The sequence below is a fragment of the Schistocerca gregaria genome, chromosome 2 (assembly GCF_023897955.1).
Source record: "Schistocerca gregaria isolate iqSchGreg1 chromosome 2, iqSchGreg1.2, whole genome shotgun sequence".
Lineage (NCBI taxonomy): Eukaryota > Metazoa > Arthropoda > Insecta > Orthoptera > Acrididae > Schistocerca > Schistocerca gregaria.
Genome location: NC_064921.1, coordinates 81320427 through 81338284, shown reverse-complemented (window position 1 = coordinate 81338284; position 17858 = coordinate 81320427). Strand labels below are relative to the sequence as shown.

Sequence of the window (17858 nt, the reverse complement as noted above, 5' to 3'; positions counted from 1 at the left end):
TTATGGAAAGCTCAAATGTGTTATTAGTTGCAGATTTTACTTTATCTCCACCTTTCTGACTGTCAAGCATTAATTGCCTGGCGGAACAATGACGTTATTTTTGTCGGATTGCTAAAGAAATTTTGTTTTATTAATCTTTTCCGCTGAGGCAGACAATGTATTTGAAACGTTTTCAACTTCTAGCACGTATGGCATTATGCCATAATAAAGAACCAAACATGAGATAACACAGTACTGGTACTCCAAGAAAATTTACATCCCAAAAACCACATTGAAAAGCTTAATATCAGGTCGCGGCCCACTTCACTGGGAATCTGGACATATGAATGTGCACTTTAAATGTGCACTTTTTAGTATGGGTCACGAAATTCTGATGCTCTTGGAGTATCCTCTGATGTCTTGTTTCTTTTATGACATAATGTAAGATCTTCTAATGTTTTACACATACGCACACGGGCTCCCTATGACATCGTAGCTGCGCAAGTGTGGTAACACTGGCACTCTCTACTGTCCCGTGGTCTAGGGGTAGCGTCTTTGATTCATAATCAAAACATCTTCGGTCCGGGGTTCGATCCCCGCCACTGCCTAAATTTTGATAAATAATCAGCATTGGCGACCGAAGACTTCCGGCATAAGAAGTCAGCCTCATTCTGCCAACGGCCTTGTCAAAGAGGGCCGAGGAGTGGATAGAGGTTCAGGGCATTCTCTTGTCCTAGGGGTGAGGAATTGCCCCTAAAGGCAGAGGAATCAGCAATGATCAACGACATGAGGATGCAGAAGGCAATGGAAACCACTGCATTAAAGACACGTAACGTGTATCCACAGGACATGTGGCCTGTAGTTGAAGAAGTGTCATGATCATCTCTCCATTGGCAAAAGATTCCGGAATACTCCCCCATTTGGATCTCTGGGAGGGGACTGCCAAGGGGGAGGTTAAAATGAGAAAAAGATTGAATAATCAACGAAAGGATAATGTTGTACGAGTCAGGGTGTGGAATGTCAGAAGCTTGAACACGGTAGGGAAACTAGAAAATCTGAAAAGGGAAATGCAAAGACTCAATCTAGATATAGTAGGGATCAGTGAAGTGAAGTGGAAGGAAGACAAGGATTTCTGGTCAGATGAGTTTCGGGTAATGTCAACAGCAGCAGAAAATGGTATAACAGGTGTAGGATTCGTAATGAATTGGAAGGTAGGGCAGAGGGTGTGTTTCTGTGAACAGTTCAGTGACCGGGTTGTTCTAATCAGAATCGACAGCAGACCAACACCGACAACGATAGTTCAGGTATACATGCCGACGTCGCAAGCTGAAGATGAACAGATAGAGAAAGTGTATGAGGATATTGAATGGGTAATGCATTATGTAAAGGGGGACGAAAATGCAGTTGTAGGGGAAGGAGTAGAAGAAAACGTTACAGGAGAATATGGGCTTGGGACAAGGAATGAAAGAGGAGAAAGACTAATTGCGTTCTGTTACAAGTTTCAGCTAGTAATAGCGAATACTTGGAAAAGGCCGGGAGATACGGGAAGATTTCAATTAGATTACATCATGGTCAGACAGAGATTCCGAAATCAGATACTGGATTGTAAGGCATACCCAGGAGCAGATATAGACTCAGATCACAATATAGTAGTGATGAAGAGTAGGCTGAAGTTCAAGACATTAGTCAGGAAGAATCAATACGCAAAGAAGTGGGATACGGAAGTTCTAAGGAATGACGAGATACGTTTGAAGTTCTCTAACTCTATAGATACAGCAATAAGGAATAGCGCAGTGGGCAGTACAGTTGAAGAGGAATGTACATCTCTAAAAAGGGCCATCACAGAAGTTGGGAAGGAAAACATAGGTACAAGGAAGGTAGCTGTGAAGAAACCATGGGTAACAGAGGAAATACTTCAGTTGATTGATGAAAGGAGGAAGTACAAACATGTTCCGGGAAAATCAGGAATACAGAAATACAAGTTGCTGAGGAATGAAATAAATAGGAAGTGCAGGGAAGCTAAGACGAAATGGCTGCAGGAAAAATGTGAAGACATCGAAAAAGATATGATTGTCGGAAGGACAGGCTCAGCATACAGGAAAGTCAAAACAACCTTTGGTGACATTAAAAGCAACAGTGGTAACATTAAGAGTGCAACGGGAATTCCACTGTTAAATGCAGAGGAGAGAGCAGATAGGTGGAAAGAATACATTGAAAGCCTCTATGAGGGTGAAGATTTGTCTGATGTGATAGAAGAAGAAACAGGAGTCGATTTAGAAGAGATAGGGGATCCAGTATTAGAATCGGAAATTAAAAGAGCTTTGGAGGACTTACGGTCAAATAAGGCAGAAGGGATAGATAACATTCCATCAGAATTTCTAAAATCATTAGGGGAAGTGGCAACAAAACGACTATTCATGTTGGTGTGTAGAATATATGAGTCTGGCGACATACCATCTGTCTTTCGAAAAAGCATCATCCACACAATTCCGAAGATGGCAAGAGCTGACAAGTGCGAGAATTATCGCACAATCAGCTTAACAGCTCATGCATCGAAGCTGCTTACAAGAATAATATACAGAAGAATGGAAGAGAAAATTGAGAATGTTCTAGGTGACGATCAGTTTGGCTTTAGGAAAAGTAAAGGCACGAGAGAGGCAATTCTGACGTTATGGCTAATAATGGAAGCAAGGCTAAAGAAAAATCAAGACACGTTCATAGGATTTGTCGACCTGGAAAAAGCGTTCGACAATATAAAATCGTGCAAACTGTTCGAGATTCTGAAAAAAGTAGGGGTAAGCTATAGGGAGAGACGGATCATATGCAATATGTACAACAACCAAGAAGGAATAATAAGAGTGGACGATCAAGAACGAAGTGCTAGTATTAAGAAGGGTGTAAGACAAGGCTGTAGCCTTTCGCCCCTACTCTTCAATCTGTACATCGAGGAAGCAATGATGGAAATAAAAGGTTCAGGAGTGGAATTAAATTACAAGGTGAAAGGATATCAATGATACGATTCGCTGATGACATTGCTATCCTAAGTGAAAGTGAAGAAGAATTAAATGATCTGCTGAACGGAATGAACAGTCTAATGAGTACACAGTATGGTTTGAGAGTAAATCGGAGAAAGACGAAGGTAATGAGAAGTAGTAGAAATGAGAACAGCGAGAAACTTAACATCATGATTGATGGTCACGAAGTCAATGAAGTTAAGGAATTCTGCTACCTAGGCAATAAAATAACCAATGATGGACGGAGCAAGAAGGACATCAAAAGCAGGCTCGCTATGGCAAAAAAGGCATTTCTGGCCAAGAGAAGTCTACTAATATCAAATATCGGCCTTAATTTGAGGAAGAAATTTCTGAGGATGTACGTCTGGAGTACAGCATTGTATGGTAGTGAAACATGGACTGTGGGAAAACCGGAACAGAAGAGAATCGAAGCATTTGAGATGTGGTGCTATAGACGTATGTTGAAAATTAGGTGGACTGATAAGCTAAGGAATGAGGAGGTTCTACGCAGAATCAGGGAGGAAAGGAATATGTGGAAAACACTGATAAGGAGAAGGGACAGGATGATAGGACATCTGCTAAGACATGAGGGAATGACTTCCATGGTACTAGAGGGAGCTGTAGAGGGCAAAAACTGTAGAGGAAGACAGAGATTGGAATACGTCAAGCAAATAATTGAGGACGTAGTTTGCAAGTGGTACTCTGAGATGAAGAGGTTAGCACAGAAAAGGAATTCGTGGCGGGCCGCATCAAACCAGCCAGTAGACTGATGACGAAAAAAAAAAGCAATTGCAGAAATGAACCTGTTTCTAACAGGTCGCGGGAAAATATTCCGAATGGTGGTTTTAAAATCCTTACCACCAAAGTAATTTCTTTTTATGCAAGTTGAACTATGTGCGAGAATGTACAATAAATTTCTTAATCACAGAGCGTTTGACTGTCATTTAAAAATCAGCTCTTTGATGACGAGCCATTTAGATGAATTTCGAGCCCATTAGATGAGACATTTATGTCGTTATTAACAATTTTACTGGCACATTTGTGTGATATGTCTTAAATTGTAATAGACGCATAAAAGACCAATATCCTATGTGAAAGCTTAGCTTCTCTTGCAGCATTTTAATCTTATAGACCAATGTTATATGTGAAAGCTTTGCATTTCGTGTAGTGGCATTATGTATATTAATTTAATCAATTAACTTTTCCTGTTTGTGTGTTTGCGCTACTTGACAGTGATGTTGCTATTGACTGACTGTGTGTTCTAAGCTCTGAATACCACCTGTCATCGGCTGGTGAGATCACGTGATCCGATTACAAAAGCGCATCACAAGCTCGATTTCAATGCTTCGGAAAGTAACATGCGGTGTTTGGTGGAATTCGAAGTAATACTATTGTAATACAAAAATATGCAGCGTACATGTTGCTGCACATCAAAGATTTTTCCAAAACATGTTTTTTCCCTGTGTTTAGTTTTATAAAGAGCCTGGAAATTCTACGCCCATGTATAAAACCATAATAATTCAAAGGTCTGATAAGTTATACAGTTCTGAGAGAAAGTATACTGTCAGTTGACAGGGAAAAAGTATGTTTTCACCTGGGAGAAAGTGTACTTTTAACTGGGAAATCCGGAAGAAATCCAGGAATTTTTTTTTTCCTTGTCCACATATACATCCTGTATATAGTTATTTCCTTGCTTTTACCTTCATGAAAAAACTATCTATTAATGTCCTACTGTCTTTACCCACCCATGTTGGAGAGTTAGATTAAATGATTAAATTGTTGGATCCAAATAAGGTCTTCATATCGGTTTTCTTATCATAATCATTTAGAAAATCTGCTTTGAAATCACCACAGACCATTAACTGCTTGCTGCTTTCTGACAGATAGCAGGATATTCAACTATCAAAATGTTGGCAGTTATCAAAGATGTTACCCAGTTTTATATATATGTTGTGGATGCTTTAACATGATAATGTATCCACTCATATGACTATCATTAACAAGAAGCTTTCAGTCTGAACAAGAAACACCATCTTTGAATACCCCCGTTTCTCTGGAATGTGAATATTTTATAATATTTATATGAATATTTTATTTCGAAAAATTAAAGAACATCTCAAACAGCACAGTTTTAAGGCCACTAAAAAGGCATCATCTGGGGGACTGTGATAGGCAGCAGAATTGAAATTTTGTGGTTGCTTTGAAGACTGGGATAAGCAATTGGAAAAGTGGAGTAAGAGTCATGGGAACCATGTTGTTATAACTGTTACATTTAGCATTTCTTAACTGAAGGATTATTAAACACTTCAGTGGAAATTTAAAAAAATTACATCACCTTGCAATTACTTTTTTAGCTGTGATTCAGATAATTTTGACAAATTTATCATGCTGTATCTGCATCCATCATGATAAACTTAAATGAAGAGTGCTGAATGAAAGAGTTTCACATTTAATGTAAAGGGTCTCCCACACTGTAATCATGTCTCCATGTAATCACAGGCACCCCTTTCTTTTTGCAGGAAAGAATGATGGTACTGTGCAGGGTGTGCGGTATTTCACTTGCAAACCAAAGTGTGGAATTTTTGTACGAGCAGATAAATTAATACAGGATCGACGCGGTCGTGCCATGAGGACTGGAAATCGACAATCTGAATCGGCTCCACCTAGTGGTTCAATGAAGAGAAGCAGCAGTAGAGGTATGCCTATTGCTTTTGTCAGTATTATTTTCAAAGTGTACTGTGCAAGTGTAAATGCTGTTTTTTACTAGGCTGGAAAAAAAAGAAACACAGGCATTCAGAACGGATAAGGAGTCATCCTCCCGGATTAGTATGTCAGCCCTGTGCAGGTGGCTGTTTGTTGTACAACATGTTTTCGTTTTGAGTGTTCTCTTGACCTCATCTGATCTCTCTTATAGTTGTGTACTACCTTTCAATCGTCACACTTAGTCTGTGCCTATGCCTCATCTCTCTTTCACATTTACTTATTTTCTATCTTGTTAAACTCTCTCATATCATGTGGAATCATCTGTTGATCATTGTTTCTTGACAGTTTACTGTTACTTACCATCTACACATATGTTTAAATGTTCTTCCATTCCCAGTTTGTCCTTTAATTGTCCCTGCACTTCGTACCTATTCTGTGGCTTGAAATTTCATTTTGCTCCTCCCTTCTGTCTCTTACCCATCATCTGCATTTATCTCAATACTCTGTAGGCCACCTTACAGTGTATGATAATACCATTGCAACCCAGCAGCCACTATGAATTAAGACACACAGCAATTACAGACACTGGCTGCGCATGGGCATTGATTTAAATCCCCAGGTGTGAAAGAGTGAAAGGACAACTAGTCAAATGTGAGTCAGACACAACAGTACTAAACTGGTGATGCCCACAAACTCCTTTCACTCAATTAAAGCTCAATTATGAAGGGGACCATTTATAAATTTTGCATATAACACCACAGATGTTGAATAATAGTGTGTTCCTGGGTGTTCTGCCGAGTTGTTGCTTTCATTTTATGCGCAATATTTTTACTACTGGCCCAGCCATCTTCTTCAGGTGCTGCAAGTTTTGCTGTTATGTGTACTTGCTGCCTGGACTACAAACAGACTGTGAACTGTTGTTGATGCCATTTACAGCAGAGTCCTATACCTCACACCCACTATGCCCTTTGATGCATTTTTATTTTTCAGAGCTCCCACTTATATTGCACAAAATACATATTCTCTCAGTGTTTCCCAACTCTGGTGGTTGTTATAGCCAGCGAGATATTAACAAATTGAATGCTGGTGATGACGATGATGATGATGATTTATGGCAGAGGACACTAAAGAGCTAGGTCATCAGCACCCTTGCATTAATGTTATACCAAAGAAGATTTTCACGATCTATGGAAGGAGATAATTAACTGGGAAACTATGTTTGATCCCACCACAGGACATGTAAAGAAACCCCTAAAAGGTGAGGTTCATAAAAGCCCATAATAAAACTCCAGCAAGACACAGTGGGATAACCAAATAAAATCATGGAGAAAATACCTGTGAGGATGCTATTAAGAAAAGGGACAAATAACAATGGCTGGGTGGCGACTTAGAAATAGTATGTGATCCAGTCACTCTGTGATACATTAAGATCTCACACCAAGTATTTTGGAAAGAATTATGGACACTGCACAAAATTTTAAGACACAAACAACACTCTCCTCATTATCAGTTAAAGTAGGGGGAAGATCCTGTGGGAGACCCAGTTAACCCTCAGATCGTCGTATAAAACACACTCAGTTAAAAGATGACACTGACAGCTGTGTCCCTCATCTCTGAAATACAGGGGGCTCCTCCCAATGTAAGAGGAAGCCGTATGTCAGTGGGCAATGTCCCACACTAAGCCGAGTAAGGGCTACTTCTTCACACCATGACAAGTGGAAGGAGATGATCCATGGTTGCAGTGAAGTTTTGATGGGACATAGCCTGTTGTTCCTAACTTCCAGCCTCTGGGACTTCCACCAACATATGGCCTTCCTGGTCACAAATGAAGTGACAGCTCACCGAGGGACTGAACAGCTGGCAGGAGGAGGAAGGGAGCAAGCCTCCTTAGCAACAGCATCAGCAAGTTCATTTCCCTGGATGCATATGTGCCCTGGAACACAGCAAAAAATGATTTCCTTGTTTTGTCTTCACAGGAGATCGTCCTGCACTTGTTGCACCATCCGATCAGCTGGGTACATCTGACCAACAGTGAGAAGGGCACTTTGAGAATCAGAGCAGATGATAAATTTTTTGTCAAGACGCCTTCTCATCTGCTCCATTGCCCTCAGGGTAGCAAAACGTTCTGCGTAATAAACTGAAAACTGCTCTGGGAGCCATATCCTGAGGACAGAGTCGGGGAACACGACAAAACAACCTAAAACATCTCCGTGCTTAGAACCATCCGTGTAGATGGTAATAAAATCTGAGTGGCTACGTAAAATTTAATTAAATTTAATTTTAGAAACATGGTCTGGGCTACAATGCTTCTTGTAAGCAGTTAGTTCTAAAAGCAATCTAGGCCTTGGTAGTAGCTAGGGGGATGCCCTACTCCACCCCTGGCTTTGGACCTTAATGCCCCCACCTGTAATAATTCAAGGCTCTCCCTTGCACGGATCCCAAATGGCTGTGTTGCTTGTGGTCGATGATCAAACAGCCGTTCCAGTGGTGGCTGAACAACGTAACTGGATTCTGGTTATGTAGGAATGGACAAAGACTATATGCTTGGTGTACCACGAGAAGAAGATGTGGAATTGACAGCGGAGGCTCACCAGCCTCTGCACACAAAATAACAACAGGGCTCGTCTGATAAGCCCCTGTTGACAGCCTAATACCCTTGTGGTGAACTGCATCCAGCATTTTAAGGTATGAAGGCCTTACTGACCCATAAATATGGCATCTGTATTGAAGCAGGGGTCACACGAAGGCCTTATAAAGTTGGAGCAGACGTGCTCTGTCAGCTCCCCAAGACCTATGAAACACATTTAAGGATGTTTAAGGCCTTGAGACATCTCAGTTTCAGTCCTTTAAGATGTGGCAAACATGTTAACGTCTCATCAAACATAAGACACAGGTTCTTCACCTTTTCCTCAAAAGTAAGATTGGTGTCCCCAGTTTTAAAACATGGAGCTGATGGAGCTGCGACAAAATATTATGCCTCCAGATAGTATCGTAGGCCTTTTCCAAATATAAGAAAAAACTGATAAAGTGTTGGTTATGAAGGAAAGCTTGTTGAATGGCCACTTCAAGCACTGTCAGGTTATCAAGAGTGGAGTGATACCTCCTGAACCCACCCTGGGAGGGACTGTGTAGGGATCTGGTTTCCAGAACCAACACTAGGCACCGATTGACCATACACTCCAGTGTCTTTCCTACGCAGCTTGTCAAGCTAATACTACGATAACTACCAGGGTCTGTCCAATCCTTTTCTGGTTTTAAAATTGGGATTAAAATAGATTCCTTCCACGAGTTTGGAAAGTTACCAGTTATCCAAATTTTATTGAAGAGCTGAAGGACTTCCTTCAACCATCGGTCCAACTGTTGTAACATGCTGTAGGTTAGGAGCTATACCCACTGTTGAAGTTACAAGAGACCCCTGTATCCGTACAGCTGCTATTTGGCGGTCGAGAGTTGTGCCGTGAGATCCTCCTAATGGCTTCCCATACTTTGCATGCGGGTGTGGACCTATTGATGGTGTTCAGGAACACTTGCCAAGACCTCTGCTTACTCTCCCAAATTATTCTCCTCACCTTTGCACTCACCATTCGAAAGTTTGCAAGATTCTCATCTGTAGGGTATCGATTGAATCTGCGCATTGCTGCCCTCCTGTTCCTGATTGCAAAGCGACACTCATCATTCCACCAAGGGGCAGGTCGCCTTCTAGGCAATTCCACAGACTTTTGGATGGATGCATCAACAGCATGGTGAATCAAAGCTGTAATGTGTTCCACCCAGTCCTGGATCCTGTCACATTGCTCTAAAACAGCTAACTGCCTGTAAAACATCCAGTTAGCCTTCTTGAATAACCATCTCGATGGCTTTCTTCAGTATCTGCTCCATTAGGCAGATGGATCCAGATTGGGAAATGGTCACTACCATGAAGGTCATCATGCACTGCCCACTGAGCAGTGTCCTCTAGAGCAGGCGAGCAGAAGGAGAGGTCTATGGCTGTAGACAAATCTGTAGCGGTGCTAAAATGTGTGGCTTGGCCCATGTTCAGCAGTATAAGATCTGTTGTGTGTAGCATATCCTCAAGTACCTGACCCTTGGGGCATGTGGTGTTAGAACCACACAGTGCAGTGCACTGTGTGCATTGAGGACCCCAAAAGGAGAAAGGGTCATGGTAGTTCATCAAGAGGATGAGTGAGGACCCTAGTATCAAGGGGCTTATGGGGTGGTAAGTACACAGAGCACACTGTGATGTCAACATGGGCCACTATCTGAACAGCAACCACTTGTAGTGTTGTTGTTAACGGAATAGGTGAGGAGCGAAAAATGTCCTTTACGAACACTGCAACGCCACCTTTTGTCCTGTCACAGTACGGTCATCATTTCTATAAAGGTGATAACCTCTAAGTAAAGGTGTGTCAGTCTCTTTAAAATGAGTCTCTTGAAGGCAGAGGCAAAAGGGTCTGTCCTTTGCAAGGGGTCTCAGTTCCACCAGATGAGTCCTGTATCCATTTATATTCCACTGAAGTACGGTAGCCATTTCGTCAATGTAGTCTTGATTTACCCGTCTCTGTGCCAAGGTGGCGAGGCGCTTGTAGAGTGAGGTGGGGTTTTGGAGCTGACTGGGTCTGGTGATGAGGCATCAAAATCGATTATGTCCTCATCATCAGTCAGACATGCCAGAATGACGTCTGATGGTGCCCGGGTCAGCTTTCGACCTGTAAGTTGGAATCCTTTGCCTGCTCACTTTCCCAGCAAGGATGAAGGGGAAAGGAGGTGGTGAGAGTTACATTTCTTCGACGAAACTTGGTGTTGAGGGACACACTGCTTTTGTGGTGCCTTTGGGCTGTGCACTGTGGAAGCATTACTGGCCTCTTCCCTTGTAGTTGTTTGAATCACTATGCCTTTTGCTTTACTTTGGCACATACATGTGCAAGTACAGGTGCTAGAGGTAAATAAGGGAACACTGGACGTCATCTGAGTTGAAGTGTTGACCCTAGTAACAGGTTTCTGCACAGACGAAACATAAGAAGTGGCAAAGACAGGGGTTTCATCACCTGATAGTCCGTTTTGGCTTCTGCATACAGGATCTGCTTATTCATTCTGATTTCCTGAACTTTGCATTCCTCTGCAAAAACAGGGCAGGCTTGGCTCCAGACTGGATGGCTTCCAGAGCAATTAATACAGACTGCTGGGGATGGACAATCTGTCCCAGCGTCATGGGCTGTCTTTCCACACTTCTCACAAGTTTCTTTGTCACTGCAACTCAGTGTTGTATGGCCAAAACGCTGGCATTTGAATGTCGGACCCCAAGAGTTATTTAAATTGGAACTGCCATCTCTGTTTACTAGGTTTTCTGACATCTTTATTTTGATAGGCTCTGTAATTATGTTGTTCCAGGAATTTGACATTTGCACCACAATACTGGTCTCACTACATTTCATTTCATTATTATATTCAGGGCAGTGATCGGCACCAGCTGATTTGCTTGGTTCCTTTAGTCAGATGTATTGCTCATGTTCTTTGCATCTCTTCTTGACTGTTCTCATAGTATGCCAGACATAAGACATGCCACATTATCATGAAATGTGAGGTTTTGGAGACCTACATTACAAAAAGTAATTTTTATCTTAGTTGAAGGGAGCAAAATATAATTGATGCCATGTTTCCATAGGAGTTTACCAATCATTTGAGATATTGGAAAGCATAAGGTGGATATGCAATATTTGGCTTCTCTGTCTGTCCCAATTTTTTCCCCTTCTCTCTCTCTTCCAAACATTCTTGATTTTGACTGCATCGCCTATTAAGTCTGATGATCTGGAGTGCCCATTTGTTTGGAACATTATTCGTAGGTGTTGTAATGCTTCAGCGAAGCTCTCCATGCCTGAAAGTATTTGAGCTCTATGCAAGGGTCTTTTGCACCGAATTTCTTTGTCAGATGGTGATGGCGTGAGGTGTGGGGACAGAGGTCAGTGTGTGTAGGTTTTCTATATACTCTGTAACCCAGAGATCCATGCATTCATCTCTTAACTAAGACACTGAGGAAAAGTAGTTGGAGTTCCTTCATGAATTTTTCTATTGCAATGGATGGAATTTAAATGTTAAGGAATACTTAAAATGTTCCGCTCCAGGTGGCTACCACAAATGATATTTTATGAGGAGTAGACTATCAGAACCACCAAGCAGAGATACAAGGAACATCAGTGACATATCCGACAAAAACAGTCAAGTAAATCACCTGTCACTGGGCATTGCCTCGAATATAATCATGAAATACAGTAAAATAAGAGTAGTGCTGTGGTGCAAATGGCAAGTTTTAGGGACAGCATAATTAAAATGTTTATTGACATAAAGATGTAAGTAAACCTAATAAATAGGGAGGTGGTTTCAATTTAAATAATGCTTGGGACCTGACACTGAATTTATTAAAATCTCGCTGACTGTCACATCCCTGACAGAAATTGCATTTCATGGGGTATCAGAGTGATCACTGAAAAACAAAGGAACATAAAAGAGCATAGTGGATGTTACAAATCATATGGTCTTTCTAAAGTACACAATGAAGGAATTCCCCTGAGAGATGTAGCAAGTAATATTGGTATACCTAAATACCAGCTGGCAAAGTACCTGAAATGCATTCTCAGTGTATGCAGAAGTGCAAACACCACATCCACAACTCCACTCACATTGTACATTGCCTCAGTCAATTGCGGCTCCAGGGTGTTGATATTATGGTCAGTTTCAATGTAGTCCCGCTCTTTAAGACACTTTTGTTTCCTGTTTTCTTGGAGCTAATTGCAGAAATGTACAGTGATTAGCTTGCTGAAATTTTTTGGCACATTGTCACATCTACTTATTTCCTGTTCAATGGAAAATATTATGAACAACTGATGGCCTGCTGATGAATAGTCCATTATCACTTGTGGTGAACCCATAGATGGAAAACTTTGAAGCAAAGGAACTAGAATCAGCCAAGTTGAAACCAATATGTTTCTTCCAGCATGTGGACAACATGTTTGCCATGTGGTCTCAGTAGCAGAAAAGCTTCTCTTGGAATATTTAAACTCCACCCGTCGTAGTATAAAATTTGTGATGGAACTTCCTTATGCTGGTCCAATATCTGAAAAGATCGGTAGACAGTTTAGGTATCTGAAAGCGGTGTGTGTATAGAATTCCATGTGAATGCAGCATGCCTTACATGGGGCAGACTATCAGAGCAGTCGAGGAGAGATATAAGGAACATCAGTGATATACCAAACTAAAACAACCAAGCAAATCAGCTGTCACTGAGCATTGCCTCGAGTATAATCAAGAAAAGAAATACAGCAAGGTCAGTACCATGGTGCAAATGCCAAGTTTCTGGGACAGGAGTATATCGAATTAAGGATGTCAGAAAATGCAGTACACGTGGATAGCAGTTGCATTTTAAATGATGCTTGTGGTTTGGCACTCAATTTATGGATATCTCACTGGCCATCACACCATAAGAGTTGGAAAATGCTGAGAAAACTTGTTTTTCGCAGAATACTGATTCCTGAAAAATAAAAGAGCATTGAAGGACATAGTGGACATCAGGAATTAAACTCTGCTATAAATAGTGGCATGATACAAACAATATTTAAAATTCTGGTTGGAGTCCAGGCAGCAAGTACACCTAACTGCGAAACTCGTAGGACCAAAAAAAAAAAAAAAAAAAAAAAACAGCGTTTGGTCATTGAGATATTGTGTTTAAAATTGAGATATTGTGTTTAAAATGGTAATGTGGTGACAGTTGATTTGTTTCGTTGTTTTAGTTGGGTTCATAACTAATGTTTTGTGACAAAGTATACGAGATGCCCTGTGATTCAAAATAGTTGTATGCAGACGGTTTACATAGTATCATCATTGTCAACAGTAATTGCAAAAGATGCTTACATGTGTGAAAGCATATATTTTATTAGGTAAACAGATGTATCAATTTCCAGTGTAAATAATAAAAGCTACTATTTTCATCTAATAATCTGTAGTTTGATCAAATTAGAGACTGTAGGATACTGAAGTATGATGACAGCGATATAAAAAGTCAGATGGGCAAAGAAAGAAGCTGCATTGTTACTTTTATAGTGATATTTCAGTTATCATACCCTCATAGTTTTAATATTTGAGACACAGTAATGACAACAATATATTATTTTGTAATGCCTTGTTTCACTGTAACATTATGGGGAAATATAGTTAAAGGATTTTGTTGCTCTGTTTAATCAAGCTTTGCTTTACATTTGTACATAATATGTAATTACAGTGTAGGGTAAACATTACTTCTCTCTGTATCGTTTACTTTTTAATTGTAGAGTGCATTGTTCATTACTGCTTCGTATTGTTCCATAAATTGCAGGTGAAGGCCTGTCCACCTTACATCGATCCCGTAGCCGTGGTGAAGGTATGAGCACAGTGGGTACTCGAGCCACAACGAGGAAGTAACTGCCAGCAGCAGCCTGCTGTGCTGAGATTTTATCGCACAGTCTTGTTGGTTATTTGTCCAGCCAAATGGCCATCAACTTTCACTCCAAACTAAATTCACTCTGAGCACAGATTACTGTATAAGTATCTTACTTGTAGAATATGAGTGTATATTTTGAGACGGGAGGCTCAACAGTCTGTGTAATTTCAGATTTAGAGCTATCTGTTATTTATTGTAGGCTTACCTGTTATTTAGTGTATAAAACAAAAATTCTTTCACTAAATTCTTTGTTCATTTCCACTTATGTTCTGAAACTATTACATAATTGCCAAGTAGTGAGAAACAGATGATGACCTGGAGCTTTTTTTTTTTTTTTGTTTTTGTTTACATTTTACTTCTAAATAAGTATCTGAAACCTTGTAGAAACAGGGCAAATGCTGATCCTGAACCACTGATGATATTGCAATACAATTTCCCTCCATTTTTATAGTTATGTGCCACTGGTATTAAGATTTTTTAAAAGTACTGTGCATATTTATTTGCAATTCTCTGTTTTGTGCAGTAGATGAACTTGAAAAGCAATGTTTTCATAAGTCATCTGGATTATTGGAGTAGATTGTGGTTTTCTTTCTAAGGACACAAAAGCTGCTTGCAGGTATTAATGCACTGTATCCATTCCCACTGTTGCTAAACAGCAATGTCACCAATTCTGAGTATTTCTGTACTGTGTCAGGTAGTTTTAAATGAAGTTCAAGCAATCACTCAGTGTAGTATGGCTTCAGAGATGTGGCCATTTTGTACTGTTGTAATAATATAACTGAAAGTGCAACAAATCAGTGGCAATTGCATTATTTTGCAATACAGCATTCCATGAATAATGCTTCTACAGTATTTTCCAGTAGCCATATAGCACGTAATAACAAAAAAAGGAAGATGTGAGAGGTGCACTATACTGGTTGATTTTGACTGACTTTTTTGTCCCTTTTTTATTAATGTGGTATGTGTGTGTGTTTTTTTAAAGAGGAAGAATGTAATTTTATTTTGGGTGCACAATTGTTACAAGTAATGAGAAATGCTTGTGGATGGGTAGATCACAGTGGAAATCATGAGGTATTGAGATTTTGTATTAACAATAGCTATTAATTCATCTTTTGGCATAAATACTTTACAAGATCAAAACAGTTAGGAAAATTCTGAATATCTGCAAAATTACTGAAGAATAGAAAATGTCAAGTAAGTTATTTATTAATTTAAAAAGTTTTTAGTTTAACAAAGAGATAAATAATTACTTAAACTCTGTGATGAAAGAAGAGCAACACACAAGTATAATTTGCTGTGATATTCAGTAAACTATTATATTGCTTTATTTTGCAAAATTTACATACTAGCAGGTATGCTGAAATAGTTAACATGCTGCATAGTTTGTTAACTGATGCCAGTTACCTGAGCAGCAACTTTTGAAATGCCAACAGATCAGTTTCATTCCAAGTAACTACTTTCATTTAAGTAGTGGAATTATGTATTTGTATAACTCCAAGCATTCCTTAATTCAATTCTGCAGCTTAAAATTTAAGTAATCAGAAATTTGTAGCTGCTCATGTGTGCTGATAGCAACAACTTAATATTCATTATTTATGCCATGGATAGATACATTATCAACTTTCATATTACAATTTTAGGAGAATAAATTTACAGCAATAACTGTATGGTTATAAATGATTTGCTCATCATGTCACCATGGTAACAGCCAGATTTGTAGTGAAACATGTATTCAACAATAGTAGAACAACAAATAAACATTTACAACAGCAGAACATCTTAAAAGTAAAAAAAAATGTCAAACTCAAAACTACCAGTATAATGGTGGAAAAAATATGCTTTTGGGACAACACATGGTTGACAAATGCATATTAATCTGCTGCCAATTGATTAATTGATCTATTTCAGTTTAGCATATAAACAGAATTTCATTGTGCAGTTTCAAAATGTATGTGTCCTTGTATCAGGGAATTTTACTTTCACATCACATCTATGAGGAATATATTTATTCACAGTGGATTACATATTGTAAACTTTATGTTCAGAACTGAAATATTGTTAACAAGAGGGTGTATTTTATTAAAATGTGGTAATATTTTATACCTGATGATTTCCTAACTTACTTCTGCAAAAAGTCAGATAGCTGGGGGAGAGAGATGTTACAGACAGCAGTTACATGTTGACTTATTATGAGGTCTTTGCTCTGGCAAATCACATAGTGATTTCCCGCACTGCTGTTTTGTTCTGAAAATCTGTAACATGTAAAACAGTATTGAACACTGGAGAAAACACACAGCTGTAAAGGACATTTCCAGTATCTATGTTGCATAGAGTAACTGTAAAAATTATATTTGTATAAAGAAACGTTTTGCACATAATATTAACTGTAAAAATATTTTTTCATAAGTATAAATTGCCAAAAGTTACTGTTGCTCTCCTTCTCTCTATCTCTCTCTCTCTCTCCATTAACATTGATACACACATTGGACATCCATATTAGACAGTGCACACTTTATTCACTGGTGCATATATGATACCCCCTCCTGAAGCTTTCTTATACTTGTGATAACAGAAGGTATGGAGAAAGTCTCCAAACATTTTGTCCAATGTAAAGCTGTCCACAGACTTAATGTAAATTTTAGGTGTAAGGAAAGAAAATTCTCCAAAAACAGACATAATATTTGCATTAACAATATTTTACCATAATCCATCCTAGAAATTTTGTCCATTTCACTAATACCGTTCCAGTTTTAGAAACATTGCCAGAAATCAATTTAAATGTTTAAGAAACTATATTAAAGAGAGGCATTCCTACTGTGTTTATTGTGAATAAAGCATTTTGTATCGTCTTGGTACAAAACTTGTATTTGCCATACTTTCATAACAATAAGGGACAATTTGTTGAAGAGGGCCCACAACTGTAATGATGTGTGCTTTCAAACTGCTTCATTTTAACTGTTCTGAAGAGGCTTGACCCAGTCCCTGAATGTACTTGTATGGCAGATTTTCAACATTATAGTGAGGATAAGGGGAAGTGAATTATTTATTGAAAAAAAAATGTTTTTCTGCTGCATTCTTACCAGAAAACAGCATTTTGTTTGTAAATAAACATTTTGTCTTTCATTAATCAGGGAAAAATGATTGTGTTTTATTTTGCAACTTTATGCTACATACACATGCAGTATTTAACTAAAATTGACTGGTTGCATCCTATTTATTTATAATGTTTACATTTATTACATGAATCAAATTTTGTGGAATAGGAACTGTCAGTTTTAAAAGTAACAATGATCTCTTGTTCTGATGTTTTACTTTCGTAGTTTTATATTATGTATCTTCAGTGATTGATGGCTGTTGAGTTGTCACTGTTATGTTGAAATGTCAGGTATTTTATTTTTTATTGCAATAAAATTGTGCAGATTTGTTTATGAAATTCATAGCTTTGTAAGACTTCTCATTTATATTACTAAAATATTAGTAGTATTTATATTTTTACATCCCACAAAAATGTACCATTTAATCATATCCTCTATCCCCACTCCTGTTACTTTTACAAATGATGCACAAGAAATGTAACTGTCAATCAACCACTGTATAAGACTGAATTTCTCTAATAATACTGACAACTCTGTGAGACATAAGAGGGATAGTCTCTTCCATCATGAACTGGTCTGTTGTGTATGTAATACACTGAT

The 17858-nt window shown here is 38.9% G+C and overlaps 1 protein-coding gene across 3 annotated transcripts in view; it reads left to right on the top strand.

Moving 5' to 3' along the window:
• The window catches only part of LOC126336356 (kinesin-like protein KIF13A), a 1265558-nt gene extending 1247958 nt beyond the window's left edge, over nucleotides 1-17600 (top strand). For all 3 annotated transcript variants that reach the window (XM_049999947.1, XM_049999946.1, XM_049999945.1), the window contains 2 exons: nucleotides 5513-5689; nucleotides 14059-17600. In XM_049999947.1, coding sequence (XP_049855904.1) covers nucleotides 5513-5689; nucleotides 14059-14144 — 263 coding nt within the window. In that variant the 3' untranslated portion in view covers nucleotides 14145-17600. The remainder of the gene's footprint in view (nucleotides 1-5512; nucleotides 5690-14058) is intronic.
• Nucleotides 17601-17858: the final 258 nt, after the last annotated feature.